This window comes from Protopterus annectens, chromosome 9.part0 (assembly GCF_019279795.1).
Source record: "Protopterus annectens isolate FY-2018-M chromosome 9.part0, PAN1.0, whole genome shotgun sequence".
NCBI lineage: Eukaryota > Metazoa > Chordata > Ceratodontiformes > Protopteridae > Protopterus > Protopterus annectens.
In genome coordinates, this window is record NC_056743.1 from 140,750,825 (window position 1) to 140,771,902 (window position 21,078).

Here is a 21,078-nt window from a genome sequence, read left to right on the forward strand (position 1 = left end):
ACTGCAGCTTGTATATGATTCTCACACAACAAGTAATGGGAGAACTAGGCAATCATCTATTATTAGTTTTGTTTTAAGTAGACCAAGCTAGTGTGTGTTAAAGTTACGCAGTCTCTAAGAAACAGCAGCTCATTTACGAGTCTTGCACAATAAATAGTACTGCAATGAACATATCATAAAGTAAGCAGCAGTTCATAAGTACATTTCACAAAAATTAACAGGTTGTTGAGAAGCACTTACCACAGGCGATGCTAGCAACTTGCACTGGGGAAATACTGGTTCAAAAATGGCGCCTCAGGTATTAAGGTAACTAAATAGACTTTGAGGCGGGAGATAATGCTGTAAAAGGGGGAGGGATAAGGTAAGCGTGAAAGTCATGATTTTTTAAATACTCCTAACCTGCCAAATTGTTTCAGATTTTATTTACTATTTAGTAAGGCAAAATTTGTGTGTGCTTGTGTTAAATTTGAGTTGAACATTTTCTAGTAAGAAGTTAAACAACATTTAATATAGAACCATGGCAACCACAGCTTAGATGAACAACCAGCTTTATTGACCACAATGAATCCGCGTTGAGCGCTTTCTTCCCCCAAATTACAAGAGACTTCCTCAGAACAATTTTAAGTAAAACAACCCAGCCTTATATAGTTACACATGAAAATCCTTAATGATTAACAAATAAATCAATTAATGATGGTACTAACTTAATTAGTGTCACGTCAAGTTAACCATTTGTACAAAAAATAAAAAATTAAAAATACTTAATAGAGACATACATTAAATATATAACATTTTATGCCTGCTAATTAAAATATGGTATATAGTAACCATAAAAACATCTAAATGTTATGGAGTTCTTGTGTAAAAAAATTATATAAAAAAAGCAATTAACATTTGCATTGTTTAAACAGAAAAAAGGACCCTTTAGGAATTAACCTAAAATATTTTTTTAAATTTAAAATACTAGAAATACTAATAGCTTCATTGATGCCTGGATATACTACTGCACTGCATCACAACTGCCATCTCAATTCACTAATATCAAGATGTATATCCAAACATCTTCCCTGTGGGTCCTTTTCTAAATGTTGTATTACTGAAAATTTAAAAATATGATCCTTACAATCATTTATATGTCTAGCTAATGCGTTTGTCAACCTACCATGTTTTATATCAAGTAAATGCTCTCCTATCCTATTTTTGAAGTGTCTACTTGTTTTGGCTATATAGAATATAGGACAATTTTGACACTCTGCTGTATAAACTACATTTTGGGTATTACAATAGAATGTAGACAGCAGAAGGAATATGTCTTTAACATGCTGAATACTTGGCAACATCATCTGCTATTTTGTAAACAGTCTGTGGATGACATATTTCTTTTATGAGAAGGAGATGAGAGACAACTGGGTCTATTTGTTGATTATCTGAAGACCACCACCCATTTTTTAGACTTTGAAGTTCACAGTGCTTATGATAGGATAGAGTTCCTTGACATAACCATTTTGAAGGATTAGACTGGTAATATAGATACCAAGGTATATTACAAACCTTGTTGGAGAAACCACCTCTTACATCATAATAGTATGCATCCTACACATGTTTTTCCACAAGTTATAAAGAGTCAATTTTTGAGGAGTTCGAGGTTGAACACCAATAATAGAGATCAAGCCACTGAAATATCAAGAATGAAGAAGCATCTGTATGAAAGGGACTGTAAGTCAGGAAATAGAGAGGGGAAACAGAAGTAAAGCAAATGAGTATGACTAGAAGAAAAACATATTTTCATCACGATGCAAGAAGGGATCAAGAAGTACTGAATCGGGAAAAGGAAGTATTAGAAGGCATAAGATGCACACTCACATACAGTCAAGACATTTGATAAGTATGTGATATAATTAAAGGAAATTGGAAAATATTAACAGCAGATGCAACACTAAGACAGTTAGTAGGAGACACCCCAAGGTTCTGTTTTAAGAACAGACCCAGTCTGAAACAACTTATTTGTGGTGAAAAGAGATTCTTTGATAGATCAAATAATATGAGGCAAGGTACCTTTAAATGCAGTAGATGTAAAGCGTGTCTATATATTAATACATACAATAAATTTATACATCCTACAACTAAGAAGGAATATCATCTGGAAACTTCTGCAGATTGTAATACAAAAACTGTGGTTTATATAGCTACGTGCCTTGACTGTTCCCAATTTTATGTTGGAAGAACCAACTGTCCATTTAAAACCAGGATCTTGAGACATATAAGTGATATCAAACATAAAGTTGGTACAAATGCACTGTTACAGCATATTATATGGTTTCCAGGACATACTTTTTCCTTCATGGTGATAGAAGTCATTATAGATGGTCCTAGAAGAGGTGATTTATGTAATATTACTGAATTTAAAGAGCTTCAATGGATTGTGGAAATGAAAGCTGACTGTGAAGCAGGTTTAAATGGGGTTGTACCTTTAAAGCTGGCACTTAACAGGCGTCAGCTCAGGTGATAATTCTGATTGGTTAAACCCACTTTTTTAAAGCTTTGTCATAGTAGGATGATTTTATGGATTTGAAGAAGGATTTCCGAAAGCGCTTATCCACTTTTTGTTTTAATATTTATCAATAAACTAATTCCTCTCTGTGGATTTTAACTTCATTTCTTTTATTTGGATATATTTTGAGGCAACCCTTATTCCATTCTAACTTGTTTGTTGTTTATTTATTACATATCTTCCATTTTCTTATCAACTCCTATGTTCTTTTTTCCATCTGATTCATGTGAGGTTAGGAGTTGGATGTGTTATAAAAATCCTGGAGGACTAGCTTTAATGAGTCACCAAAGTCTACCTCTGTAGTTAACCAGTTTTATTGGATAATGCCAGTCTGGCATTATCTCTTGGTTGTAAACCCTTGTTGTATTATTACCCTGGAGACCATTCTGTTCCAGTAGCTTGTTAAAACCTTCATTTCATGGTTTGTTTTCTGAATCACTAGATATTAGTTTGCTGGGGATATCTTGTCTTCTTCTTGTGCAGTGGCATAATGTTTAAGGTGTTGGTATAATGTTGACAGTGTTTACATCACCACTACAAGTACAGGCCTTGATTCACACCTTTGCAAGCGATATTAGCTAGATGTAAAATGGCCCACAAGGGAAACTAGCCTAGTACTTACCAATGAACTGTGCCTTTATATACACTTCTAACACAACTTGCCTTCAGTCAGATGGAACTATCATCTCCCCTTCTTCAGGGTTCAATTAAATGTACACCACTGTCCTGAAACTCATCTGGGAGTCCTAGTCTCACTAGATCCTTGGTTGGTTTTCCCCTGACTCTCCAAGCTGCTTTTCCTCCTCTTATTATTTTCTTATATTAATGTCAGTGCAAACAGCCTCCATGCAACCTCTTTTCTGTTCTCATGGTAGAACTGAATTTTTTTATGTACCCTCATAAATACAGATTATAACTAAAATTTTATTTGGTGGTTATACTCCCTTATATCTCTTTCCAATGTTTCCATCTCACTTATGCCTTTCTCTGATTTTTTTTGTCTCTTTTTTTCTTCATGCCTAAAGAATATTTATTTTCTTTATATCTGTCTAGTGAGTTCTTCTCTAGTTGTTTTGGCCCTCCTTAACATCTCGTTTGATGTTCTCCTTGTAGATGTCATCAGACCTCCAACTTACATTGCTGAATGCCCTATCATTGGCTATAAGCACTTTCCTAACTTTTCTCTTTAACAATTGCTTCCTCTATCTTCTGGTCTTCCAAGACATTATCAGTCCTATCGATTCTTTCTGGACTGCTCTTTTAGCAGTTGCCCCAGTTCAGTTAATTCCTAGGTCTAATTCCATATCATTGTCCAAGTTTTACTATCAGTAGTGTGTTCATCCTTTTCTTACATCAAGACTTCAAACCATACTAAGGGAAAATCACTGTTTGCTAGAGGTATAAACACTCAAACTACTCTCTGTCTTATTCTTGTCTGCTAAATGTTATATCTAGATTCCTACTTTTCCAGGTAACTGAACTCTGCCTGATCAGTTATCTTCCCAATTTAATTCTGTTTTTCTGAGGTCTTCATTATTCCAGCCCTATTCTTACCTGTCATTATGGCCCACCTATTTGCTTAAACACATCGGTCCGTAAATTATATAAATTCAAGACCCTCCACCCTTACTTCCCACAAGTCTGACAGACAGTAAACATTTATTTGCTGCCTTTCAGTTCTGAAGCCATAATTCAATCTCTCTATTTTGTTTCCTATATTGTACTGCATTATTGCTTTGTTTGATTTTATGTAAATTAATCTGCTATACACAGAGAGACGTGTCTTTCCATTCAGGATACTATATTGTACTTTTTTTTGTTTCTTGCTCCAGTTTTCCGTCTTTTCACTTTTGTTACTGATTTTTGTAATTGTATGATGCTCTTTGTATCTCTGTACATTGTTCCTGTGGAGACTGGGTTGTGGCTACAAAGATCCAAATGACCAGTCCACATAGCCAGTTACCAGATTTCAAATTAAATAAATAACTATAACTGCCCCATATCGATGTATGCAAAATATTAAAAATGAAATACACACGTTAGGCTTAGCTAGGCCTTTGCTCTCTATATGATGAGCGCTCTCCAACACAACCGATAAAACCTGATGGATATTCAACCATTTGCCATTATTAATTAAGTCACCAGTTAGTAATAAGTACAAAAAGAGGCTGCTTAGTGAATTGTAGGGTACAAACCAGATTAAGCACATCCACCCACACTCACAAGTAGCTGAATGGAAGATATAAGAAGTATAACCTAGGGCATCCCAAGACAGAGGGCTCATCTCAGCTCTATGGCCAGGTGCCTTACAGTGTAGCTATTTAATCATGAGTATGCAATCAATCTACATTCATTCAAATGCCAACAGCTAACTTAGAATGTAAGTGGAAGAGTGTACCAATCAGTAAAGCGAAAGTAATCTTTCTTTTATTGTTTTATATCTGAGTAAGTCGAGGTATGGGCCAATAACAGAAAAGTGGCAGTAATCTACAGTCCCAACACAGCACCCTAGATCACAGATTTTGATGTTTCACCACAAAATCATATATAGTATATGAAGTAAATACTTTTGTTAGGGGAGACTCAGTTTTTGTTAATTCCAACCGAAGGATTTTTTTTTCTTTTAGGATATGGACTTCTAGAGTGTGACAGCACAGCATGATTTTAATTTTCAGTGTAATCACGACTCCGTATTACTAAAACAACTTGGTTCAAACTCACAACAGTATTATTTCACACAATAACAACAGCCAAAATAAAAGCATACAACCACATGAAAAGAAGTTTCAGGCATTTTTTGGAGTAAACATTGCATAAAGCCATTTATATTCTGATTAATAATCACAGATTTATACTATCACAGTCTATAACTGTGTATACCGGTCAGCTGTTGCACAAAAAAGATGATTTCAGAAGTAAAAAACTCTGCAACAACTGATGCATGATGTACAATCAGCAATGTTAATAGTTAATATTAATACAGCCCTCTTACAGAACTTGATAGCCATTTTTAGTTTTGAGATTTATTCATTATAACAGTTGCTTAACTTGAAAAAATCTAATTGCAATAACTAAAAATAATAGAAATGTTAAACCCAAATTGTAAATGTTAACATTGTTAAAGTACTTATTCTAAATCACCTTAATGCCAATAGTAACATTGCATGATAGAATACAATATGATTCATTAATAATGAGCATGTCTAATGCTGTTTCTTTTTAAATTACCTTGTTCCAAATGCAGTTGACCTTGTTCCCAAAGAAGAGTCCAAACTGTCCGAGAGTTTCGGGGACCTATCCTTGTTCATTTGTTGAAGTATGGAGTTCAATTCACTAATAACATTGGCTTTTGGATCTGGGGATGTAGGACTTTTAATTTCCTGGACATCCCCCCAGAGCTTTGAAGTTCTCTGTTGTACAATTATGGGAATATTGGTCTGTGTACCCGAAGGGGGAGGGGGTGGGGCAGGTGGGGGAATACTATAATTATCTACAGTTTCTTCTATAAGGGCATCCTTGTGAAGTGCATTATTTTTAGTGAGTATGGGCTTCATTTTTGGCTTAGGAGGTACTGGGGGCTTATCTACCAGAAATGCCTGCCCATCTGCATAGACTGTACATGTTTCCAGATTCTCTCCACCTTCAGAAGACAAGGTTGAGATACTGGACACTGTTGAAATAGTGCTAGTTGTCTCCAAGTGATGCTCAGTGCTGCTTCTAGTGTCGACATCCTCAATCCCCGAATCAGCAACACTATCGAAATTTTCTGGTGGTGGAACAAATGGCCCAGGCAAACAGTTTGAAACCGCCATCTGTTTTCTTCCATCTACAGAATTCATTGATAAACTGGAGTTAAATGTAGGCAGTGGGGGAAATTTTTCATTTTTCCTCTGCTTTAAGATGTCCGACATCGATGGCACTGTTGGTGAGTCATCAGAAATGTCAAAGCTGTTGGCAAATTCTAAAGGTGGAGGTAATGGCTCTGTATAAAGAAAGTCTTCATCGATATCGATTGAAGCTAAAGGAGGTGGTGGGATACGGAATGGAACGATGATGGGCTCATCGAATGAATTAACTGTGATGATAGCTTTGCTAAATGAAGTGGATGGCTCAAGTTTTGCTGATGTCTGTGAAGAATCTGCAGCCTCTTGATTGTCGTCTTTTAATTCAGCTGAGGCATTGTCCGAAGTTCGCTTCTTTTCTTCCTTTTCACTTTCACTGAGATTACTATCATCTGCTTTGTTTCCATCTACAGTGTGGACCATCAGCAACCCAGCTGTTTTTTGCTGTGATGTATCTACAATATTTATCAACATGTTTTTCTTCTCTTCTGTTTTTCTCTCATCTTTAAGCATTTCAGAATCATGCTTAACCTCTGTTTCCTGCCTTCTCAGTGCACCACGTGCACTCTTTCTAGCGATAGTGGATGTTGCTGTGAATGCCATGTCAGAATTTGGTCTGATTTTTGTATCAATATAAAGTGGTTTATTAAGGTCTGCAGCCTTCCCAGCCTCTGGTTTACTAGGGGCCTGCTGATTCGGTTCATTCATGGCTCTGTCTCTTGCAGCTAAGGCAAGGGCTAAAGGAGAGTTGGGATCTAACACTTTTCCCGTTACAGGATGGACATAATTACTTGTTCCAGATATATTATAATTTCTTGTAGTTCCAGTACCAGTTTCTGTAATTTCTATTGCTGATGAAGCATTTACTGTCCTTGCATTAGTGGCTTCAGTGTGACTGTTTGAGTCCACATTATTAAACAAGCTTGGTGCTCTAGGTAAATGTAAGGAGGATGGTAACAGAAGATGACTGCGTCTTTCCTCATTACTGAACATTCCTTCATCAATTGACTTAGAATGTCTTAATCTAGGACCTGGTGTTAGCCCAATATCTTCATCACCCATATCTGTAGAAAGGAATGCTGGAGAGTTTCTTTTTGCTTCTAATCGTTTTTCCCTGTCCCTCACTGCCCCAGCAATGGCTGCTGCGAATGGACTGCTGAAATTCAAATTATCTTCTGGCTTAAGGTGACCAGAATGATCAGAAGTTTGGGTTTCAATTTCCATACTGCTTCCTTGACTGCTTTTCCCACTACTGCTAGTTGAAGGCTCCTTAACAATAATAGTTGGAATTGGAATTGAGCAAGTTTTTTCTGGACTATCCTCTACATTTGACTGCTTCACCAAAGTTCCTTTCCGACGGGCTGGTTTCGCTGGCACATAAACTCCTTTGTTTGCAGACTTTCCTACTTCAGAGTATGGATTTTCAGGCAAAGGAGCTCTTCTGTTTCTTAAATTCTGTTGAGAAGAAATATTCTGTTTATAGGTTTCCTCAGAATCTAGGGAAAAGTGTTCTGAGTCTTGCCTGTAAAACACCCCCTTGTCCCTTCGTATAGTTCCAATATTTTCTGATCTATTTGGAGTAGGACTTTTTGAACCAGAATTCTGATTATTACTAGGCCTTATTGTCCCATAACTTCTTGTTGGTGTTGGAGATTTTGGAGGTGCACTATATGGAGGAGAAGGAGGTGATGTTGCAGGTGGAGGTGGGATATCTTCTGAAGTGTCAGGCATGGAGAGACTCCTAGTAAACTTGAGCATAGGAGGTGCCAGAAACTGTTTCTCTTCTTCTGTAATTCCTTTAAGAAAGCAAAGAGAATATGTTTATTAACAAAAAATATATATATATGTAACAAAGACTAAAAGTATGCACACTTGGTATACTGGTCTTCAGGTATTCCATAAAACTATATACTGTCTGTTCAAAACATTTCCTACCTAGACTCATATTCAGAAATTCATTCCACAGCAGCTAAGAACATGGGCTCCTGAAATGTCTAAGCTAGGAATGCATAAAATGATATCTTCAGTAGTAAGCTGCGCCTAATTTTTACAGTTTAAGATGAAAAGTGGCAACTGTTGCTACTAATGTCTCTATATTCTAATCAAATCACTTTGCATTCAATGTCTGCATTATCTCCTGTACTCTCTTTACACATACAATTTGACACTGTAAAGTATTCAGAAACTTCCTTTTATTCATATGATTACTGACATAATTATCAGATCAGATTCTTTGCATCACCTTTTTTACTACCATCCAGTACTTAAAACATATAACTGAAAAATATTAACACTGTGTTTATGTGACAGTTTTTAGTTTTTTTTCTCTGTAAAACATCTTATACATGTCCAAAGTGAAAAAAGAGGACAGTACCATCAAATAAATATTTTAGTACTTCCTCAAATGGAAAAGAATGAATAGAAAAATCTGGAAGTGCATTAATCTTTAGATTTTTTTTTCAAACCATTTCCAAATTTCTATTCAGACATTTTACTAAACCTTTTAATTTTCAGCTATGCTTCAGATGACAAAGCTAAATTTGATTTGTAAAGGTAGGCCATAAGTCCCTTATTTTTCTTGCAATTTATTTTTGTTGTAAAGCCATCCTTTCCTTTCAAAACTAGTTAGCTGATGAAATCTTTCAATGTAATGCACATGGCAGAAGGGAAAATAGAGTAAATACTGTGGGCTGTCTTTATGTGAGAGTTGCTGTCTTTACATCAGGATAGTTGTCATTAAGATTAAAAAATAAATAAATAAAAAAACTCCCAGGTCTGTTTATCCTTTTAGCATCTTAGCTTATCAGATAATTAAGAAACTGTATAGTTTCCCTTCAAGCTATGATTATATTTTTATTTATTATTCCTTCAAAAATGTAGTTTTTTATTTAGATGATGAAATTAACATTGCATATGCCCAAAAAATCTATCCAGTATACAATGTCTTCTTTACAGATTTGCTTGCAGAAAAAATGGAAAAAAAATAGAATTTTCTCTCTCTCTCTTTCTTGTGCACAAACAACTATAGAAACTGGCACATGAATGCTGAAGGTCAATCATTCTAGCTAGTCAGCAAATAGACCTTTTTTCTTTAGTATTTCCATGGTTTCTTTGATATGATGTCATAGTTACAAGTTGAAGAACTGAAAATAAAAGAGTTAGTCCACACAGAAATAACAGAACATAAAATATATATTTCTTGACAGAATATAATCCAATGCATTTTCTTTGAGTCAGAATGAAAAATGAATTATTCAACTCTCCCTGAAACTGCTGCTTTGATTAACTGTGAAACAATTAAACAGTCAGTTTAATCCTCACTAGAGAAAATAACAATTTATAGAAAAGTATACTCTATAATCAAAAAATACACTAAATAATACTGTCAGTATTCTGAAATAAATGATAAAATACAAAAAAAAAAAAAATGACAGCAGCGTGAGTAATACATTTTCTTCATCCCATTGCATGGTATTCCACAATATGATGACAGTTCAAAGACATTTCTTAATATTCAGGTTCTATCATACTATATCCACTTCCATTATTTAAACATTGATATGATTATTATTATTATTATTATTATTATTATTATGTAATAAAGCAAATTATATACTGAATAAAGGAGTGAGATCAGTAGGAACTATGGTTTCTTTTTAAGGCAAAATATGTTAATTTGCCATGGTGGAAGTCATTATGGATATTTAGGATAGCAACAAAACTATTTATTTTGTTTACTTTTCTTCTGTTGATTGGAATAGCCCAGCTAGACTGGTGGCCTCTCTTCATGTGAGACCCAAGGTGGTAGTTATATAATCTAGAGGAAATAAACCACCCATTAATACTGTTATTTAAAGGGTAAGGTGACCATGACACTGGTAAATGACAGAATGGACCTCTGAATTGATTCTCTACACACATAGTTATATCACAATGACTGCTTGTTATTCAACTTTTTCTTTGTCACTGCTGAAGTATAACAAAAAGCAATAATATACACTGAAAACCAGAAAATAACTTAAGTGGTAAAAGGAAATAAGTGCTTGAAAAATCTTTAAAAAAGTAAAAAAAAAAAAAAAAATTCTGAAAATAGCACATGCCTAGAAGTTACAAACCATGATGTCAATTTAATCCTTTTCATTACCAAGAGTGTGATTTCATCTCAAGGGCACCATAGCGATGAGCTTCATATGCTTTGCTCTGTAGGTTCTAATTTCATCACTGCAAACTGAAATTTGGTGTGTGTCCAAATTTCTGATTTGTAGAAATTGACATAATATGCAATTTGCTTTGCTTTTGATTTGAATTTTATTTAGAAATTCTACTCTTTAGTACTAAAAATGCTTTCATGAATACAGTGCAGTTGCATGAGGTATGAACCATACAGGAAACGTGTTTTGAAATAAAGCTGGAGTTGGACATTAAACTTCAGCTGGATATTTTCTTCACACCGAAGCTGTCAGATGACAGATAAGCTACAAAAAAATAAATACTGCATACATTTGTTAGTTTACTTTTTAGTGCACAGAAACAGTTTGCTTTTGCTACTGCCTTTGGGTTCTTAGCAATAACAGGGTTCTTCAGTGTGATCATTATACGTTCTATAAAATCGGTCTTCCTTTATTGAAGCTAGTGGCTGACTAACAGATTAAAGGGCTACTTCATCAAGCATTTCTTGAAAGGAATTAGTAAATGGTCAAAAGGTTTAGGCTGTAAAACTTTAGGGCATACCTCTATTTTAAGGAAGAAAGTTTTCTGAAATGCTATTTGAATAAATGACACATCTGGCACAGCCCAAAGAGAGAGGGGAAGCCTTTATCAACTTCTTCGATGTAATTCTCTGCAGGGCATGAAATCTGTTTAGAATAAGCTGATCTGTGGTCTTTTCCTTCTTCATTTCAACCAGAATAAGACGACTGGAGTAGGTTCCCTTGTTAATTTTAGAGGTCTTTTGAACTGAAGAGAAGGGTTTAGGGTAGCTCATCCCTAAACTGTGAATCAGTCTTCATCACCACATTAATTTTTTTACTACGCAACACACTTATTTGCACAAGAGCCACAGTTGTTTGGGAAATGATGCTTGAAACCTTGTACACCAGAGTTCTAGTATTTGAATGTGAGACATCTTGCCCCTAAGAATAGTAATTGATTTTGCAATGAGCATTAGCCCCAGGTTATGTCCAGTTTACAAATGTCTCATATATAATAATAGGTAAAATGGAACAAAATGATGTGAACGAAAAAGAGATGGTCTTAAGACCAAGAACTGTAATAATAACTATGTCCAGCCTAGGCATGTGACTGGCATTTAAACCTATACACTGTCTAAGTCATTAAAGGGTTTATACTTTCAGTAGAAACAGCCTTCCAAAATGATGTTTCTTTTCTCAAAGACTTCTCCGAGAAAATATGGGAAATGGGGAGTGGAAGACAAGTTAGGCAGCCTTTATCTCACACTGCGGGTAGGCTAACCTTAACTCCATTGTCCAGAGAGGAAGTGTTCCCACTCAGAAGTAAAGGCTCAATGGTACCGTCAAGCCTGCCTCATAGAAGACATATTTGGTTCCATTAATTTCTTCTAAATTTTAATTCTCATGCAGCACATATGCAACTTTCTTTTTTTCCAATGTTTATGTTTTTTAAGAGAACACCCTGCAACACTAACAAAAAGAACAGAAAATATGCTATGTAATTTATCATCTGGCTACCCTATATTCTTTCAATTAAATTTTGTCAAAATTAGATGCTTGTTGAATGTCCTCAATAATTAGTTTGATTTAACAAGACTGCTGTTTGTGTAAGACCAATGTGCAGTATAGTATGACCATGGAGATAATATGTTTAAGCGAGAGACCACCAAAGGGCTCACCTCCTTCTTGTTGATTTAGACTAATATTTTGTTTGATTATAGAAAGCAAATATATTATTTGCAAAAAAAAAAAAAGTGTTACATGATGATTCACAGGACCTACTGTTTTTGCTCTATAATAGGTTCATAGGTAGGTACTAGGCTATCGGCACTAGGGCCTATACAAGCCCAGTCAAAAAGGTACCCTGGCTTTTGCCACCTAAGAAAATTATTTTCCTGTGCCACTGTCGAGCAGAGCCACAGAAAACTTTTTTTTTCTATCTGTGCATCTATTGACTGAGAATATATGACAGAATTATGACATTAAGTCCTGGCTTTATTCCAAAACATGCATATATTTCCTGCAGCAATTATTCGTAATGATGCCAACAAATTTTAATTTCTGTAGTTTATGTTCTATTTGTACTTGTCATTTAATTGGCACTATGGTGTCAATTTAGAGTTATGAAAGGCCCAGCGAAACAAATTGCTGTAGATAAAATCCACAAGAACTTTAATCCAGAAGCCGTTTAAAATAAAAACTTGTTTAAACAATGAAAGACAAGCACTTTCATTCAGAGAACACATGAAATTCATCAGATAACAATGCTAGAAATATACATTAATTTTAAATCTTTTGTGTTCATTCACATGACCGGCAAGCCCCCAGGAAATGAAACATCATCTTAAAGGAGCCACTGAAAAGAAATTCACAGTGTATAGCAGTGAGTCATTACTATATATAAAAATTGCAACAAAGAGTAAAATATAGAAAATAGAAACAGAATGCATTCCCATAAAATAGAAAAATAAAGGCAAAAGTATGTAAATATATGCCTTATATTAGGGATCATCTTTCCGCTGCTTTTAACTTAAGCAAACATGATATCGAAACATTCATTTCATCCAGGTCAATTATTGGCATTCAAACGTAACTGCCAATATTATTCGCATTTTTCAAGTAATAAGGTCTATGGACTTTCTTTACTATTAGAAGGCATTTGTTCCAAAATGAAAGGTTGAACTTATGGTATGGATAACATTTTGTGTGTTTATAGAGGGCATTAATATTGTTTCTCATTTTGATTTCATAAAAATGTTTGTACATTCTGTCACTCAGTTTCCTCTCCATTTTTCCTATGTAGAATCAGGGGCAGACAGACATACTTCACAATATACCACCTTTGTTGTACAACAATTAAATCTGTTTTTTTATAGCGACCACCAGGTTATTCAATCTAATTTCATGGCAGACCAGAATATTGGGGCAGTAGGGACAACAACCACACTTTTTTTCATCCCCATAAATTCAATGTTTTGTCTATGTTGCTGTTTGGACCATCTCTGCTCTAATATTGTTTTCAAATTCCTACCCTTTTTAAACACCACTCATGGAACCAGTCTCACATAATCATGAATGGTATTCTCCTGTAGGAGAAGACACCAGCTCTTTTCCAGGATAGATTTCATGGAGAGACCTTCTGTAGAATAAGTTGTAATAAAACAATTCCTGAAGGTTTCTGTGACTGATTTCATAGTCTCAGCCATGGGTGTCATTAATATTGCACCCCCCACTTTCGATGTTAGTCACACAATAGCCTCCCAAAATTGGCACAAAATGGAACAAAGTTATCAATCACCTCTAGCATCAAGTTGACTACAAGTAGGACAGGCATGTTTTAAAAACATGTTATTCAGTTATAAAACTTTTATTTAATTCTCCTTTTTTTCATTATGTAGATTCTACACATGCTTTTTGGATGATATTTTTATCCTGTGGGATGGTGAAGCTCATGACATCCTCCATATTTTTGTCATATGTTAATCAAGCAACCATGTTTCTTGCATTTACCCATGAGAGTAATGATGTAACTACAGCTTACCTGGCTATACGGTTGGCCAAGGACAATACAAACAGAAGATTCACCTCCAAAATCTATAAGAAACCCATGTATTTCAACAATTTTCTCCATTTCAACAGTTTGTACTCTATAACACAGAAAAGGGCAGTGGTCAAAGGCCAGTTTGTGAGGGCAGCCCGAGTGACCATGGAAGATACTGCCTTTTGGGATAAGTGCATATTCCTGAAAAACATGTTTTTAAAATGTGAAACCCTACAAAATTTATAGACAACTTGATGCTAGAGGTGATTAATAAACACGTGTCTCTTCATTTTGTGCCAATTTTGGACGCCGTTGCGTGACTAACATCAGAAGTGAGGAAGTTCTAGATGCTGGGGGTACAATATCAATGCTACACATGGTGAAGACTATGAAAACAATCACAGAAACCCTCAGGAGTTCTTTTATTACAACTTATTCTACTGAAGTTCTCACCATGAAATCTATCCTGGAAAAGAATTGGTGTCTTCTCCTACATGAGAATGCCATTTGTGATCATGTGGGGCCGAGTCCACAAGTGGTGTTTAAAAGGGGAAGGAATCTGAAAACAATATTAGAACAGAGATGGTCCAAACACCAACACATCAAGCATATATTTGCCATTATGTTACTACTTTATGGGGAATGGATTCTGTTTCTAGTTTCTATAATTTATTCTTTGCTGCAATGTTTGTAAATAGTATTGACTCAGTGCTATGTACTGTGAATTTCTTTTCAGTTGCTCCTTTAAGATGATATTTCAGTTCCTGGGGGCTTGGCAGTCTAACACAAAAACTTTAAAATTAGTTTGTACTTCCAGCATTGTTATCTGATGGAGTTCATTTATTTTTTGAAGAAAAGCATTTATCTTTCATTGTTTTAAATAAGTTTTTATTTTAAAAGTCTTCTGGGTTAATGTTCTTCTGGATTTTATCTACAGCAGTTTGCTTCTTTGGGCCTTCTATTTGTGTTTCACCTGTATTTCTTCAGTTTGTTTTTTGCCCACTTTATCATTATCCATGGTGACTGGTGTTGCAAGCTTTGCTCATTATTCTGGTGGTATGTGGAAGTATGATAGCCATCCCGACCCCCCCCCCCACACACACACACAGCTCCTTCACATTTGATGCACTCATACATTCCCCCCATACACACCTACATATATACATACTCACCTAACCTACCCCTTCTACAGCAAACCTACATGCAGTAGTATGCTGTATTCTGAAATCAAAAGCTATCCTTATATTACTTAGACCTGGAATTTGAATTTTTAGTGGTACTAGAAATCACATGAGATTTTCTGTTATATGTGATATATAATCACAAAGGTAAAGATACATTTCTGGACAGTAATGTCAAAGGAATTATTTATTTTTGTTTAATGGGAAATTCCAACTATACAAGGTCCTTTTTCAACAAAAGCCTGGGGAGAAAAGCTTCATATACATAGAGTTAAAGAACAATACAGTCTAATATATTTTCACATTGTATGCAAATACTAACACATTATATGCACATAATAGTAATACAGAACACATTATACATTTGTACACAATGATAAGATGTAGTAAAACAAAAAGGGTCATTGAGGCCGATCAGGAATATCTGATGGAGGAAGCAGCCATTTTCAGTTTCTTTTATCTATGATGTCATTAAAGTGACCTTCAGAAGCATGATCATCCTCTGTCAAAAAGATGACTACCCTATTGAACTTTAGCAATATTTTTATTTAACTATTCCAGTCTGTAACTCAACCCCCTAATTATAAGTTAAATAATACAATGCTAGACCTATCGAATTTTCAACTACTTAAAAATAAAACATTTTAGAAAGTGAATCCAAAGAAACTAGTTTCACAGGACCAACTAATAATATAACTTGTTTTGGTAAAAAGTTAGCTAATAATCCTTAAATAATTTTACAAGCTTCTCTTAAAAAAAAAAAAAAAAAAAAAAAAGTATTACAAACACTGTTATGTAAAAACCCTCCTTTACATATATATATATATATATATATAAACTTTATTCCCAACACCCCAAGGAAAAAGGCCTGTTTCCAAAGCTTGCAGGCTAATGCAATATTTTAAAACTAGGAATAATTTTCAGTTTTCAAAAATCTGGGTAGAATATGGTCTGACTTTGTTACTTGAACATGTTATGACAACTTCTTTAATGTTGAGAATCAAATTTACCCCCTAAAAAAGCTTCATTCATTAGTAATGCATATTTAACTCCATCAAGACAGTTTCATTTAACCATAACTTGTAGAGCTTGTAGTCCAGCCAAAGCAGACATACTTCATATTTTCTTGGACAACAAATATTCAAAATTTTTAATGAAGCATTGCATGGTATTCTTTAATGGCTTAGTTATTATGATTATGCATGGACAAGCCAATTTGTGATTCTTCATATTCTTCATGAAGGTTCAACTGATTTAGATTGGAGGCTATTGATAATTTTATTTACTTTAGTAAAATTTTACATCTTTAAAAAAATGGTTAGATTTAAAATCAATTGATTAGATAATATTTAAATATGTGTTCCTTAGTTATATAAAAGCATGCGTATTTCTTTCACAAGAAAAGAAAAAAATAACCCTTCATTAACTAAATGTTTGGAAAAAAAAACTTTAACATTAATCTTAACTAATTTTATTTACACATGTATTCCTCTTATTAAATGAATACAATGAAGAAGCAAAATAAGATGTCTCTTTTATTATCATATCACTACACTTATTATTTAATATCCTGTTTTCACTTCAGCTTGATCTAATATTTTTTCCAGATCACACAATTCAGAAGGGCTACCATGACATATACTTAACCCTTTCTGATTCAGAGATAACCCTACCATGATGCTACAACACAAAGACATGCAACAACATAGTGGGCTGTCTCTGTGGAAGTAGTAAATGCTATCAAAGCATTCTGGGGGACAATTTATTTTCCCCGGATCTGCCTGCATTAAGGCATTTAAGCAGCCAAGTGATTCAGAGAATTCAGGCATTGTTGAGATATGTCTGCAGAGTATATAATTAAATGATAAATTAAAACATTTTGCCTATTCTGGAAGATGTAATAACAAAAGGAGGTATTTCTGCATGTCTAAATGGGCCCTTTAGCTCTACAAAGTCAAACGTGATTTTGTTTTGCTGCATTTCCAACAAGACGGAACTGACAGTAGTCAGCTTTTTTTGTGTAAAATGTGTTTTTTGTGGGCTGCATTTGTTGCTAGGAATATAATCAATAAGTGGGTTACATGTATAACACTAATATTCCAGTGGAGCACTTAAATTACAGAGAGGATGATTCGCGAGCTTTGAAACACTAGACTGTTACAGTATGCCACTTATTATGATTGCAGACCAACTTATTCAAAATAACATTATTGCCAAGGGGGAAGAAAATGTGCAACTGTAAATTCTTTGGCAAAAGCTGTCTTAACTAAATTCACATTCTTTCTTATTAGCACAAAGTAAACATCCCAGGTAAATGTAAATCAGCAGCAGATTTAATAAATCAGCATTATAAGAGGGACACGTTTGTTTACACAAATGCATGTTATTAGAAATGGTCATTTTCCAATTCTTTTTTTCACAGGGTGAAGATATAAAGACAAGACAGGCATGTCTCATGAAAATAATTATATACTGAACACAGATCACCGACTTCAGGGTGGCGTGAAAAGCAATCATGGTTTCACATATGATGCAGACAAGATGCTAGGAAGGTTATCATGGTTGTAAATTCCTGGCTCAGTTAAATCAGTAATAAATGAATAAAAACAAAGGGATGTTATAGGAAAGAATTTTATTTTTACTTTTATTTATTTTATTTTTGTTGTTTTTTCATTAATTAGGTAGAATTATAATCTAAGCAGGTAAACTAGAATAAGGTGTTATATGGCTGAAATGTTTAAATCTGCAAAGTTTATTGTGCTTACAGTAAAATTAAGTGAAATATTCAAATTATGTAGATCAGAAGGTTCAGGATTTGATTCTTGGCTAACCAGTGACTGCTGTTCTGACACATAAGCAATTAGGTGTTTTGTAGAATATAGTAAGTTTCAGTAAAAGTATTTATTTTGTATCAGGAAATCATACACAATGTTTTCATGCTTATTCTATGGTTTGTGCCAATGAGATTTGCAAAAGGATGTCAACACTAATAAAATTGTGGGTAGACATATGGAAACAGTCATTCATGTAGGGGATAGTGACCCAAAGGAAATGGTAATTGCTAAAAAACAATGGTTACTAAAGTATTGTAACTGTCCAGATCATCTGACACAAATGCACTTGTGAATTTTATATAAAAAAGTATTTTTTCCTGAAATTACAGGGAACTAGATAAGATAAAATTCTAAATTCAATTTTCATGTTCAAATATTTTCCTGCATGAAATGTTCCAGTCACCATACACGCTGTTCCCTATGGCAATAAAATGTAATATAGCTTCAAAGATGTAAATCCCAAGTTATAGATCACAACGTACACTTCTGGATACTCAGTAAAACTTTAATTCAGGACAAAGTGAGCGCTTTCGCCAACAGGCTTCTTCAGACTTATAATAATAACACACAGAATATCAAACTTTTTAAAGGCCTTCCATGGATTCTGATTGGTTACTAGTTCTACATCTGAGGCACCTTCACATTTAAAGTGCTAGGTGTATCGCCTCATGTTTCATTGCAGATACAATATTAAAAAGTCCATTAGCTTAAGCGAACTTCAGTAAATAAAAACATTATATGAAGTTATAAAAACCATTATAAAAAATTCATTGTGATATATAAAAAGTCAATTATAATACTTAAAAAATCAAAAATCTACATTTATAATAAATGTACCAAATATATAGTAGAGAACATATTGTAAAAACTCTAAAATGTACAAAAGATGTAAAAACTCTATGCATACAATCTCGACTTTTCATACTAGAAACTGTACATAAGGACTACATTTAAGGTCAAGAGTAGCATAAACAACATATAACCCTTCAAATGAGTCTAAGTGATTATAATGTGAATAATATTCTATATAGGCGCTACAGGATATGTCGTCCAAACAATCAAAATAGAGACACATTTACTTTGGTCTACGTATTCTCCTACTCTTCAGGAAAGGTTTTATCTGAACCTTGTCGTTGAGACCAGGGGGTTCATCTGCCCTCCATCTAATGATCCACCTGGTCTCACATTCCAATGTTTTGTTAGTGAGGTCACCTCCTCTTAGACCTTGTGTAAGTATCTGGAGGACATAAAATTTAAAACTGTGGTCTGGGCCTGCAGCTTTGTGGTGTCTGGCTAATGCATTGACATCTGAGCCTATTCTGATCTGATAATTATGTTCCCTAATACGTTCCTTTAGGGTGCGATTGGTCTTCCCAATGTAGTAGGCAGGACATGAATTACAGATAGCAACGTAAACAACATTCTTACTTTCACAGTTGGTATTAGTGTAAAAACTAAACACTCGTCCTGTTGTAGGGTGTATAAAATCAGTGTTTAAATTTATGAAAGTGCATTGGTTACATTTGCCACAGGGTACTGTGTTCAATGACACACCTACCTTACCTTGCTTATTAGGGACATATCTAGGCCTACATAATATACTCTTCAAATTGGGGTGGTTCTTGTATGTTATTCGTGGCCTAGGACCTACAACCTTACTCACATCCCTGTCAGATAGTAGGATGTCCCAATGTTTATACATAAGTCCTTTCACTTCCAAACTGGCTTGGCTAAAGGACAGAGTGGCCCTAACCTCATTTTTGGATGGTATTGCAGCCTCAGATTGTTCCAATTGCTCTAAAAAATATGGTCTAGCTCTATCGGACATCAATGAGTCCACTGCAATAATTGTTTCATTAATATCTTTTTCACAATATCCCCTATCTAAGAATCTATTCTTGAGATCCTGTATTTCAGACTTATAACACTCTTCATTTGGATTAAGTCTGGACGCCCTCATAAATTGTCCTTTTAGGACATTGTTAAAGACATGTAGAGGGTGCATACTTTGTCTATGGAGTAAATTATTCCTATAGCATCCTTTTCTGTGTATGGTCGTATTCAGCATTCCATTGGGCAATCTGTATATCTCTACATCTAAGTAAGAGATGTTGATTCTAGAGAAGTTCATAGTAAACTTCAAAAAATCTGTGGTTGTATCTAGGTAGGTGACAAAAGTTCTAAGGGATTCTTCATCTCCTAACCACACAAAAAAGAGATCATCCACAAATCTACAGTACATGCCCACATATTCCTTAAAGTGGGCATTCTCATATACATATTTGTCTTCCCACATGGCCATAACTAGGTTGGCGTAGCTATTGGCACAAGATGTGCCCATAGCCACGCCATCCTTCTGAAGATAAATGTGATCTCCAAAAGCAAATACATTATTAGCTAGAATGGTCTCAAGCAACAGAGCAACTAAATCCACCTTTTTAGTGGAGAAATGTGAATGTGCTCTTAAATATTCTATAATAAAATTGATACCTGTTTCATTTGGGATTACCGTGAATAGACTCACAACATCTAAGGTCACCAAGAAAAAAAGTTGGTCATCTCTCAATTGTTTCGTATAAGTGTATAAGTCCAACAAAAATTGCTTACTGTCCTTGAGTATTCTCTTGTTCTCATCTACTAGTGGTCTCAATAGACTCTCTGTGTAGACTGAGAGTGGTTCCGTAACCCAACCCTGTCCTGCCACGATGGGTCTCATGGGTGGGTCCGTATTAGATTTGTGAATCTTCGGCAGTCCCTGAATGACTGGTATTATCGGGTCCTTGACTTTGAAAAAATCATATAGTTCTTTCGTGATATCTAAGGACATAATAAGGTCATCTAAGGTATAATAAACACTAAACACCTTATCTACCAAGATGTCATACTCTATTTTTTGATAGGATTCATCATCATTTAAAAGTTGTTTCATCTTATCATTA

The 21,078-nt window shown here is 34.7% G+C and overlaps 1 protein-coding gene across 1 annotated transcript in view; it reads right to left on the reverse strand.

Moving 5' to 3' along the window:
- The window catches only part of SHANK2 (SH3 and multiple ankyrin repeat domains 2), a gene marked incomplete at its 5' end in the record, with an annotated part of 750,291 nt that overhangs the window by 365,451 nt on the left and 363,762 nt on the right, over positions 1-21,078 (reverse strand). Inside the window, one exon of the mRNA XM_044082082.1 lies at positions 5,780-8,189. Within this exon, the coding sequence (XP_043938017.1) occupies positions 5,780-8,189 (2,410 nt within the window). The remainder of the gene's footprint in view (positions 1-5,779; positions 8,190-21,078) is intronic.